General features: G+C 44.0%; 1 protein-coding gene across 2 annotated transcripts; it reads left to right on the plus strand.

The window, feature by feature from the left end:
- Positions 1 to 327: 327 nt before the first annotated feature.
- Positions 328 to 10,233, plus strand: TRAPPC3 (trafficking protein particle complex 3). 2 transcript variants are annotated; one of them, XM_037827728.1, is made up of 5 exons: positions 328 to 484; positions 7,276 to 7,373; positions 7,606 to 7,705; positions 8,823 to 9,005; positions 9,480 to 10,233. In XM_037827728.1, the coding sequence occupies exons 1-5, from the start codon at positions 443 to 445 to the stop codon at positions 9,597 to 9,599; spliced, it is 543 nt and encodes a 180-aa protein (XP_037683656.1). In that variant the 5' UTR covers positions 328 to 442; the 3' UTR covers positions 9,600 to 10,233. The 2 variants fall into 2 exon arrangements, with proteins under 2 accessions (XP_037683656.1, XP_037683657.1); XM_037827729.1 differs by having other exon boundaries at positions 430 to 568.
- The last annotated feature ends 768 nt before the right edge of the window (positions 10,234 to 11,001 follow it).

The raw sequence follows: 11,001 nt of genomic DNA on the forward strand, positions 1-11,001 counted from the left end.
GACATTCTGACAACTTCTGGCTCTGAAGTTGTTGCAGCAACAGCGGAAGAGGCTAGTTCGAAAGAGGGAATTTCCAAGACCGACGGGGGCGGGAGAGGAGTCAGCGGAGCTTCTCTGACCTGGTGGGGATGGAGCGATTATTGATACAGAATTACCGCAAGCTGCGGACGCCACCTAGCGTCCAGAATGCAGGCCTCCGGGCGTTGTAGTCCGACTGCACTAAGGGCGGTTCTGCCAACAGGGCTGTTGGGTGTTGTAGTCCAACGTTTGTCCGGCGGGATTTACCCTCGTCGGCTAGACCATGAATCCCGTGGTGCCCCGCGGCAGGCTGCGCACGCGCGGTGGGCCAGAGGTTGATGGGCCACGGCTGAATTTAGCCGGCTCTGAGGGGGTCGCCGAGTGGGCCTGAGGCGAGGCGAGGTGGGGCGGGGCAACCGGCACCATGTCGAGGCAGGCGAACCGTGGTGCGGAGAGCAAGAAAATGGTAACCCTGAGCGCGTAACCTCGACGGGCGAGGCGGAATTGAAACGCTCCGGGGAAGGGTCCTCCCGTGAGCCCTGGGAGAAGGGTAATTCTTGCAGGAAAGCGGAAGGAGGAGGCCGCTTGGTGGGTGGAAAGGGGAGAGTCAGTCCGGGGGCGTCCCGGGCGGGAGGCAGGTTAGAAGACTGCTGGAGTAGCTCAGAGACCCCTCCTCAGAGACTGCTGGAGTAGCTCAGAGGCCTTCACAGCTGTGTGCTAGACCAACAACAACGACGGTAGTAAAGATAACTACCACTCATTGCTCTTTTACTCTATTAGGCACTGAACCAAGCCCTGTACGTGGGCTGTTTCATTTAGTTCGCAGAGTAACCCAATTAGGTGGGTAATATTATCGCCATTTTGCTGCTCAGAGAGGTTATGTAACTTGCCCAGGTTTACAGCTAGGAAGAGACAGGATTTAAACCCAAATCTCTCTAACCCTAACGCTAATGCTTCAGACTACTAGGCTATAGGGAATCACACTATGCTGTGGGCATTGTGATTGATGCTCAAGTACTGGCCTTACCCGGAAGAACTTTCTATTGGGTGGGGTTAGAGGTGGGCCACAGTAGGCAGTGAGTGGTACCCCTCTAGTGAGGGGTGGGGTCTCCCTTCTTGTCTGGGAATAATGGAACCCCACATAGTCCAATAAAGCTTCTGATACGGGCTGTGACTGGAGAGTAAGGTAGATATAATTTTTCTCCAGACGAAGGGGCCTTTGTGGCAGGTGTTACTTTTCTTTGGTATATTCTTACCTCCTCTGGAATGGCCCATGCAATCTGTCTTTGTGTTCCTTCCAATTAAAAAACTTGAGTATCCAAGGTTGCATGGCTGGGTAGATCAGGGTCCCTTCCTTGACACCTCAGCTCTAGCAGGTGTGATTGAACTTCTGTCATACCTTTGCATCTTACACCAGGAATAGCTACCAAAATGAGCTGCAGGAGGCCCTATTATAAATCGAGAGTAATGGTACTTAGCTCTCAGATACCTTTTGAGAAGCTGATGATTATTATGGATCTTCTCTCAAGAAATATTATATAGATTATGTATAAAATATTACTTACAGTTTTCTGAGGGCTTGTAGGACGTCTGTAGGCCCCATGTATCACATGTATCACAGATTATGAATTCCTGTTTTGGAGGAAATACCAAGAGTTTAAAAGAAGAAAAGGAAGAAGAGAATATTTTTGCTGGGAAACTGTCATGTAGGGGAAAAGCATGGATGTTGGGTTGGAATTCTGGCTTACTCAATTGGTTCTCAATTTCCTTGTCTGTAAAATGGGAGCAGTAATGCCTGCCTAGCACAGTAGCTGAGGTGTAAATAGTGAAATATATGGGGTATGGTCCATATATTTTTCCTAACATATGAACAGAAGTCTTCCTCTTTGTTTTCATATCTTGCTCTCATTTTGGACATTTGAAACTGAAAATCAGTATTGCAAGCATTGAATACAGCTTTAGCAGAAACTTGCTGTCTCTGCCCCCATCCCCCAGTATTCACCCGGCTTTGGTGAAATGAGGAAATTAAGGAGGGGCAGTAGAACACTCCTGCCTTAAGGCTTTTGGAACTGCAGTTGTCTCTGCCTGGAATTCTCTTCCTCTGGATAGTCACCTGGCTCACTCACTAGTTTTCATTCACAGTTACTCAAGTGTCAAAAGGTATCTGAGAACTAAGTAACATTACTCTAGATTGATAATAGGGCCTTCTGCAGTTTATCTTTGGTAGCTGTTGCTGGTGTAAGATGCAAAGGTATAAGAGAAGTTTAATCATCCCTGCTAGAGCTGCTAGATGCAAAAGGCCTTCCCTGATCACCCCACTAGTCCTCTATCCTCTTACTCTACTCTCTTTTTCTTCATAGCACTATATACTTCATTACAAATTATTTATTTACTGGTTTATTTTCAGTCTCCCCATTGAGACTATAAACCCCTTTGAGGGTATTTGTTTTGTTGCTGCTTCTTTTCCAGCACCTAGAAGGATGCCAGGCACTAGGCATTCAACATATGAATGAATGAAATGAGGGTTTGAGTGCATCCTCTCATTCACTTCCTGTTGCTGCCTACCCAGGGCTTGTCACGTGATCTTTGTGGCCACCAGGTTTTGGCATGCGCCTCTTCTCTCTGCTTGGGGAATTTCCCCTTCTAGCAGCCCCTGTCCCCATCAGCCCAACCTTCTGCTAAATGCTCTGTTTCCACTTAAGCCTTCAAGACCTAAATGGTTAATATACCCAAGTAACCAGCTCTCTGCTTTTAGTGTTTGCAAACAGAAACAGCCCATTTGTTCAGCAAACTTTTCCATAGTCCCAACTATATGCAAAGCTCTGTAGTAGGTGCTGTGGGAGATGTAGAGATGAAGCCCTGGTCCCTAGCCTTGAGAAGCACACAGTCTGTCAGAGAGACATGCCTACACAAAACAAGGGGTATAGTACTGTCTGGGACTGAGTTCTAACTCCGCCACTTATTTACTCTATGTCAATTAATTTCTTAATTGTTCTAAGCATCAGTTTCACCATCCTAAAAAAGGGTAAAAAGGAGGTAATACTAGTACCTATATTATAGAGTTGTTCCAAGGATTAATTAAAGTAATGCATCTAAAGCTAGCAGAGTAAAAGTGCATCTAGAATATAGCCGACACTGAGTAAATATCAGGTAGCATCCTTAGTAGTAAAGCTATTAGCCTTTGTGTTTCTGTATAACATTGGTTCCTGAATTCCATGGACAGTCAGGCCTGCCCTTCTTTTCCATTGTGTTACTAGTAATCCATCCCCAGCATTTCTATCCTCCAGTGCTCATGGAGGTGATTCTCCGTGACAGGAGGATGGAGAGCAAGAGAGAGGGCTGGACTTCCTCAGCTGCTGGGGGTGGTTAGACTGTATTACTCTGTTCTGACAAAAATGGTAAGCATGACTTTTGGAGCACTGGCTTCGAAGATCAACCCCTTTAGGGAGATTTGATGTTTTGTTTGGGGCAGTAACTAAAAGCCTTCTGAAAACCATTGACGGCAGTGGCTCACCTGAGTATAAGACTTGGCTTAATATACTGCTCAAGTTGTGCCCTCAGGGAGGAGCCCTTGGAGATTGTACTGGCATAGCTGCCATAACCCCTTATGGTTTCTTGGTCTGCAAAGCACCTTCAAGTCCATTATCTCATTAGCTCTTCCCAAAAACCCTGTGATTGGCATAAGAGGTTTTACTGGTGGTTTTTGTGTCAGGAGATAGAGGTTTAAGCAAAGTGAAGCTACCTACCTAAGGTCTCACAGCATTGAAGTGCAAGTCCAGACTCAGAATCAGGTCTTCTGATTACAAACCTAATTTTCTTTCTCTGTGCCATAGTAATTGTTGGAAAGTTCTTTATATTAACCCCAAATCTCCCTCCTTTCTACTGGCCTTCCTTGAACCTAGTTCAGGGTGCTCTCTGGCACCACATAGAAAAAGTTTAAAATAAAAATAAAATCTTTCTTATTCCTTCCAGATTGTTTCCTAGTACCTTGCAGAAAACACCAAACAAAAATACCATTTTAAAAGAAGTGTATTTTTTTTTCTTTTAGAATGTAAGCTCCTCAAAAGCAGGGACAATATTTTCTGTATGTTCTATTGTGTGTAGTACACTGTAAATGCTCATTAAATATTGATGATGGGAAAAAAATATATATCACTTGAATACTTACTCTGTGGCAGGCTCTCTACAAACATTATCTCATTGGCATTTCACAGTCACCTTGAAAGGCAGATACTATCATCACCATTTTACAGATCAGAAAAATTGATGTTCAGGGAGATTAAGCAATGGCCTAGGATTACTCAACTTTTTACAGGACAGTACTCAACTATAAGAAGACTATTAAGTCTCAGTTACTTAACATGTCATCTGTAAAATGGGGATAACTGTCCTATTAACCTCTTGTGGTTGTTACCGGAATCAATGAGAAACTATCTATGAAGACATTCTGAAACTTTTGCAAATGTAAATGACTGTTGTTATTTTTATTATTATTAAATGCAATCATAGTAGAAGTGTTGCAAAAGAGATTCATGTTTCTGTTGAACCCAAGTCTGCAGACTCTGCAAAATCCCTGTTGCTTCTCTGACTTCATCTTTTATTCTCTCCCTGGCTCACTCCTCTCTAATCACACTGGTCTAGTTTTTTCTCAATATGCCAGGCACACTCCCATGTCAGAGCCTTTTATTTACTCCCTGGAATTTTTTCATGGTTTACCCTTTCCTCCATCAGGTCTTTGCACAGATATCACCCTTATGAGTCCTTCCCTAAGCACCCTATTTAAAATGACACACATACATGAACATACACTCTAATCTTTTTTTATGCTGTATTTTTCTTCATAGCACTTATTACCATTTGGCTGACCATGTATTTTATTTATTTATTTGGTTTATTGTCTCTCTCCTATTAGATAGTCCTGGAACATAATAAATGTTGAATAAATTATTTTTTTCTATACCACAGCCCTACTTCTATTTTTAAAATATGAAGTCATTTAAATTACATATTTACGTCTTACAGTGTTCCAAATAGGCTTGGTTCATACTTGAAGATGCAGACAAACTTGCAGATTAAGAAAGGGTGTTGAACTCCCGTTTGTCTAGTTTGTGGATGGATGAGTAGAAAGGTGGGGGAAAGAAACAAACAAACAGACAAGGGCGCCCAGTGTTCTTTTGTACTTTAGTTGCTCATTTTCACTTTAATTATTATTCTGGTTATTTGTGTGTGTGTGGTAATGAGGGTGTCGGGGATTGATTTTGGTAATGAATGTACAACTATGTAATGGTACTTGTGAACAATCAGATGTACGATTTGTTTTGTATGACTGCGTGGTATGTGAATATATCTCAAATGAATTAAAAAAAAAAAAAAGAGAGGGTGTTGAGAGCCTGGGTCAGGATCCCATTCCCAGGTCCCAGACATATTGATTCTGTGACCATGGACAGTGTTAACCAGGACCTTGATTTTCTTATTGATAAATTGGGGTCAGCTGCATGAATAAAGTGCTTGATAATGTCACCATTTGCATGTTACTTGGCATCATAGTGGGTGAGGCTCCTGGAGTCTCCATCCAAGAGCTCGTAAATAATGGATGGAAAGCTCTCCTGACTTAACACAGTGGTGCCAACTCTTTGGACTGGTAACCACTGGATTGTTTCCATCCATTCATGCCCATGCCATTCTAGTGCCAAGCCTTTGACTTTACTAAAAATCATTCCCCTCCTTAATAGCTTCCCCTTAATTGCAATATTTGGTAAATGGTCTCTTGGAGACACCCTGATCTGACTGTTTTATTTGAGTTCAAAGAACCTCCTGATTCCAAAACTGATTTTCTTTGACTTGCAAGTGTAGCTAAGTTTGTGTTTTTGTTTTGGAGGTGGGAATTGTTAATGTTGCAGTTTTAGGGAACAGCAGAATAAACATTGGCTAAACATGAATAAACATTGGCTTGGAAACCCTTGATTTATATTATCCCTCAAATTACTTTTGTTAATAATTTGCTAGGTGTCCTTGGGCAATCAATTAACCATTTAAGTCTGTGTTCCCTTATCTCTAAAATGGGGATAATTCCTGCCCTTTCTGCTTTACAGAGTTATTGTGGGGTGGAAAATGAGGTGATGAAAAGTAGAATGGGGTGTATGAGCAAAAGGCATTAACATTGTTATTCTTGCTGTGACCCCACCACCAGGCATTGGGGATGAGGTGAGGAGTTCTGCAGCCTGAGAGCCTGGGCCTTAACATTACATCACTTTCTTTCCCAGACTTGAAGACAGAAAGGTGCTTTGCTCAAGGTCTGATGAGCCACCATTCAAAAAAGACTGATTTGGTAGTAGTCTTGATTTCTCAGCCTCAATTCTGTATTATCGACTGGTCCATTAATGTGTTTCTCACACTTGTTTAACTCTGATAGCACCTTTTTCCACACCTGTTTCTTTCATTCTGTAGTCTTTGTATTTGCCGTTCCTTTCACCTTCCACATCTCTCCTGGTAGGTAGTTGACAGGATTGTTTACTTGAGAAAGAGTTTCTGTGATTTTTAATTGCAATTGTAATGGAAACCAGTTCTGGTCAGTTTTGTTTTCCAGGTACACAAAAGGTCATATTCTTGTCAGAGTTACCCCCTTTCCTGGAAACATTTTAGCTATGTGTCAAGAAGGAACATTAATTTTTCCATACTGGTCACTTAGGAGAGGGGTTGTCATCGGTATCATGGTCTCAGCCTAGGACTGACTTCCTTCCTGTGGACTGGATCCCTGGGTCTTCTGCTGCTCCCAAGTGGAGCCTTTGGAGTGCTCTTTAACTTGAAGCCAGACATTCTAAGAGCTTGGGGAAGTCATCAATAGCACCTGCTAACACAAAGAATCTAATTTGTAAATATCTGCTGCAGGTCTTTTTTCACAGTACCTAGTGAACCGTTGCTGCTCTCACACCAGCTTCTAGTGACCTGAGCTTAGGCTTGGCAGCTGTGGTGGGGACTTGGTTGGCAGAAGGCTGCCTTGGTATGTTGGAAGAGTGACTGCTTACTGCATGAGGTGCTTTGTACAGCCCAGTTTTGCAGTGGGTCTGGCTGCAGGCCTGCTAAGTTCACCTTGAGGGGTCAGATTCCCTGGCCACTCCACAGGAGATGATGTTCTTTTCCACGAGATACAGGCAACCTTCTTTTGAATCCCAGCAGTTACAACAGGGCCAGTCCAGACTCTCACTACTCTTTCTCTTCTGTACTGTTTGGTTCTGACTGCTTTTGAATCTCTTTTAGAGCTCTGAGCTCTTCACCCTGACCTATGGGGCTCTGGTCACCCAGTTATGCAAGGACTATGAAAATGATGAAGATGTGAATAAACAACTGGACAAAATGTGAGTGAGCTCTATGTGGGAAGGTTGGGATGGGGCTCCTGGCACATTAAGACTATGTTGTTCTTTAGATCCTTGAACAGGGTCTTCTCTGTCATAGCCAACGTTTTGGGCAGTTTCCACTGAGCTCATTCACTGGGATGCTTTAAGACTATCCCCATTTTTCTTTTGCCGTTAACAGCCTTATGTTCATACTATCATTCCTTAATGCTGTGGTCTCTAATTTCCTTCCCAGGGGCTATAACATTGGAGTCCGACTGATTGAAGATTTCTTGGCACGATCAAATGTTGGGAGGTGCCACGACTTTCGGGAAACTGCAGATGTCATTGCCAAGGTCATTATCCTGGGCCACCTGGCCATCTTGAAGGATTGCCATTGCGAGGCACTGCTTACCATTCCTACATCTCCCTTAGAGAGACTCTGAATCTCCCCCAAAGACTAGTTTGGTAGTGTTTTAGGCCAAAGAAGCCTTCCGGGTAGTTTGGGAATAGCACAGATTCTATTCTAAGGAAAGAGTGGTTGGAGTCATCCCTGTGGATTAAAGCCCCAGTGAAATAGAGCTAGGTCCTCTCTGCTGCAAAGGTGTAGCAGGGGAGCATGGGGGTTAAGATTACAGACTTTGGACTTAGCCAAACCTGGCTTCAAATTCTGGCTCCAGTATTTACTAGTTATAGACTCTTAAATTAGTTACTTTTAACCTCTTTACTTTCCAGTCTCCTCGTCTTTAATACAAAGAAAATAAGAGCTATCTCACAGGGTTGTTGTAAGGAATAAATGGAAATAATGAACATTAACATTCAATGTAAAATGAATGCGTTTAGCATAATATTGTACATATAGGAAATGTTTGCCATTGTTAATAATGTTAGTGATATAGTGTTAATACAGATTGGTATTACACCTGTAACTTTGGTATTAGTTACGTTAAGGTTGGTTCTGTCTGTTGTAGAACATGTAGGCCAAGCCCAAGTCCTAAAGAGGGTTGATAGTTATGAGAGCTTCTCTGCAAGGATATAGAATTAGGAGGGTGGGTAGAAGGAAAGATGTGTTCATTCTGCCACAGTGACCTGTATTTGCTTTCAAAAGGTAGGTTCCAGTAGCACAAACAGGAGACGGAAGTAGATTAGGGCTTCTCCACATTCTGGTTTACATTTTGGTTTACATTTTGGTTTGGGGCATCTACCCCTGTCAGATCAGTGGTCCTTTCTGCTGAGAAGTGCAGTAGAAAGGACACTGAATTGTTTCTTAATTTTATGGTTAGAAAATTAAGGAGAGGAGTGCTGAATTGTGCATAGATGCTTTTCTTTTTTTTCCTCCTTAATATCTAAAGCTTCAAAATCTTGCAGAGGCCACAGTTTTGTTCCAGAACTCCTTATTTCCCATCACCCACCCTGTTGGACAGACAGCCCCTGCTGCTCTTCCCCACAGTGCTGCTGTTTGTCTCCTGACAGGTAGCGTTTAAGATGTACTTGGGCATCACTCCAAGCATCACCAATTGGAGTCCAGCTGGTGACGAATTCTCCCTAATTTTGGAAAATAACCCCTTGGTGGACTTCGTGGAACTTCCTGATAACCACTCCTCCCTTATTTATTCCAATCTCTTGTGTGGGGTGTTGCGGGGAGCCTTGGAGATGGTGAGTGCAGCTCTTTACCTTCTAGGACACCTGAAATGTAGTAGGGGCATGATAAATGTTTGAATGAATGAGAAAGAGAGAAAAGGAAGACCTTTGGGTCACTGCACTGCTTTTTTGCCTGAGATGGTGATGCGGCTGTGTGGATCCAAGTCTGATGTCGCTATATGGTGATTATCCTCCTTTCTATCTTGGAGGTTATGCCGTCAGCCCCCAAACCCTAGGAATATCCATTCCCATCTTGGCTTATTTGGTGGCATTCTTGGGTATTCTTTGCTAAGTTTCTCCTTATGGGCCAGGGCCATTGACTTGTGCAAGGGAACATTGGATCTGGTAGTCTTGCCCCTAGAGGATGCCTGTGGGAAATCAGTCCCCCTTTTTGACTGCTGTGGGTGAACCAGTTATAGCTCCATTCCCAGTGGTGCCCCATAGGCTGTGGCTAGGCAGCTGCCCCTTTATTTTCCCACTGTCCCCCAGGTCCAGATGGCTGTGGAGGCCAAGTTTGTCCAGGACACCCTGAAAGGGGATGGTGTGACAGAAATCCGAATGAGGTTCATCAGGCGGATTGAGGACAATCTCCCAGCTGGAGAGGAATGACCATTCTCGGGACTTCAGAGGGGCCACCAGGAGCACTTGTTGGAATTGGAAAGCCTTAGTGCTCTCTCTGCCCTCTAGAACTCAGTGACTCCTTAACACAGATGTTATATATTCTTCTAACCTTGTTTCCATTCTTCATGATAATAAAGAGCAGACTGTGATACAGTCCATTTGCCCCACAAGTGTGTACACATTCAGGAGGGAAATTCTTTACTCCCTTTCCCTGCAAAGGGGCAGGATGTAATTGTCTTTGGTTGGACTAGAAAGCGCTCAAACCATTTTACATTCCTGATCGAATTTTCCAGAGAAAAACTCACTTTGACTCCATTAGGAGGCAGGCCTGACACACCTGTCCCTTGGCCTTCAGAAAGGGAGTCCAGGGTTGGGGTGGAGTGGTGGAAGGAGGAGAGGTGGGGAGGGGCGTGGGTAGGAATTGCTAGCTGTGGTCTGACAAAGTATAGTGCTTGCCAGGAAAGGGGGGCCAGACATGCCGGAAACACTGACTTCTGGGAAACCTCCCAGGTCTCTCATTCCTCCCTGCTGTTTGGAGGCAACATCTCCTCTTTTTACAGAGGGTCCATCCTTTTTTCTTATGAACTCTTCAATAAAGACACATTCTTCAGTGAAATCCCAATCATGTCCTGTTTTCTTTCCGCCCAGCCCTGGGAATTTTGTTACAGTGGGGTGAAGAGACCAGGTAGGTTCCTTGGCCCTGTATTGCTTTGACCTGGTCTAGGAACAGGGCTTCTCCCCAAGCACCAGAGGGTCTGGGAAACCCGGGAACCAATACAAGCAAATGAGGCTCCATCAGAGTAATTTTTGGCTCTAGTATCTGCAGCAAAATCTAGAAGTAGGCCATTATCTCGGACCTGCCTAAAATGGACTATCCTGGGCTCTTGCCCACCAAATCGGAAGGTTTAGCTAGGAAAACCAGGTGAACTCTGGTGTTGGGATCCCATTTATTGAATGCTTACCATGTGTCAGACACTACTGAGCACTTAGTATGCATTATCTTATTCACATTCTGTTTTTAGAGGAGAAGATGCAGGTATCCCAAGGTCACACAGCTAGTAAGGGGAGAAGCTGAAGTTCACAGCCAGCTCTGCCCAACTCCAAAGCCTATGATCTTAACGATATGATACTCTATTGATGCCTGTTGAGCACTGTATGGGAGGAGGGGACTGGGCATCTTCCAGCCTTACAGAGCTTGGGATAGCTTTTAAACGGAGGGAACAGCGGTGTCAGGTGATATTTGATAGGGCTGATCTTGGGGGACAGTCTAGGACCTTGAGGTCAGACACTCAGGTTGTTGGAGGAAAAAGGGGCCTCCAGGCCTTCTCCAGGTTAGTGGCGGTAAGGTGAGGGGAGGCAGCTATACATACATTGTGCTTGAAGTATATCT

The sequence above is a fragment of the Choloepus didactylus genome, chromosome 2 (assembly GCF_015220235.1).
Source record: "Choloepus didactylus isolate mChoDid1 chromosome 2, mChoDid1.pri, whole genome shotgun sequence".
NCBI classification, from domain to species: Eukaryota; Metazoa; Chordata; class Mammalia; order Pilosa; family Megalonychidae; genus Choloepus; species Choloepus didactylus.

Excerpts from the sequence above, each read along its gene's own strand:
- TRAPPC3 (XM_037827728.1), top strand. The coding sequence starts at position 443 with ATGTCGAGGCAGGCGAACCGTGGTGCGGAGAGCAAGAAAATG. Across the intron at positions 7,374-7,605 it reads AATAAACAACTGGACAAAAT|GGGCTATAACATTGGAGTCC; the intron begins GTGAGTGAGCTC and ends TTTCCTTCCCAG. Across the intron at positions 9,006-9,479 it reads TGCGGGGAGCCTTGGAGATG|GTCCAGATGGCTGTGGAGGC; the intron begins GTGAGTGCAGCT and ends ACTGTCCCCCAG.